At 53.5% G+C, this 862-nt stretch overlaps 1 protein-coding gene across 1 annotated transcript in view; it reads left to right on the top strand.

The window, feature by feature from the left end:
• The window catches only part of CERS5 (ceramide synthase 5), a gene marked incomplete at both ends in the record, with an annotated part of 9,876 nt that extends 9,051 nt beyond the window's left edge, over positions 1 to 825 (top strand). Inside the window, one exon of the mRNA XM_010135187.1 lies at positions 735 to 825. Within this exon, the coding sequence (XP_010133489.1) occupies positions 735 to 825 (91 nt within the window). The remainder of the gene's footprint in view (positions 1 to 734) is intronic.
• Positions 826 to 862: the final 37 nt, after the last annotated feature.

Here is an 862-nt window from a genome sequence, read left to right as displayed (position 1 = left end):
GGCAGCATCAGGAGCCTGCTCTGCCTCGAGGTTCGAAATGCCCAGCACAAACCACGCTCAGGGGGATTTACGGCCTCTAACTGAAGAGCAGAGCTGGATCTCTGGGCCGAGCTGCTGCTGGTGTGTGCTGGGCTGGGGGCGTGTCTTTGCCCCACAGCCCTCTGCCCCAGTGGGCTTGTGCTCGTAAACGAGGTCTCCTGCATGAACGACGAGCTGCGAAGATGGGAGGCGCTTTGTGCAAACAGCAAAGTGATAAATAAGAGCTGGTTAATTTTTAAAATATTGAAGCCATTCCCTGTAGGACAAAATGTTCTCTCTAAAACTGATCTACACGTGGGCTTTTGTCATGATGCCCACTGAAGATTATGGTGCGAGAAGTTTTTTTTTTAGATTGAAAACAAATCTGCTGTTTGGAAAAGCAGCCTTGAACCCGCCCAGAAGGCAGCTCTGGGGAGACAAGAGCGGCCGAAGGTCTGCAGGGTGCGCAGCAACCGCAGCGAAGGGCTGTCCCTGCTGCACAGAGCGTGTGAGAAGGGTCGCGGGTTCCCAGATGTCACTTCAGCGTGTGCGTGGTGACAGATTCCTCCCTGTGAGCTTGAAGTGGTTCAGATGTAGAAGGTAAAAGTAGCTGGAGCTGCTTCATCACACAGACACAACCTTCTAACTCCCGTTTTGTGTGACTTTCTCCACTTCCCTCCTGCCCTCTCCCACCCCGTGTCATCTGAACCATTCAGGTATCGAAGGATGACCGCAGTGACGTGGAGAGCAGCTCTGAGGAGGAGGATGTGACTTCCAACAGCACAAAAGGGGCTTTCAGCACTTCGAGTAACGGCTCCAACCGCATCAATGGCCACGTGGCCAG

Source organism: Buceros rhinoceros, unplaced genomic scaffold, assembly GCF_000710305.1.
Source record: "Buceros rhinoceros silvestris isolate BGI_N320 unplaced genomic scaffold, ASM71030v1 scaffold26524, whole genome shotgun sequence".
Taxonomy (NCBI): domain Eukaryota; kingdom Metazoa; phylum Chordata; class Aves; order Bucerotiformes; family Bucerotidae; genus Buceros; species Buceros rhinoceros.
The sequence above is the reverse complement of the archived record's forward strand: the minus strand, read 5'-3'. Positions and strand labels throughout refer to the sequence as shown.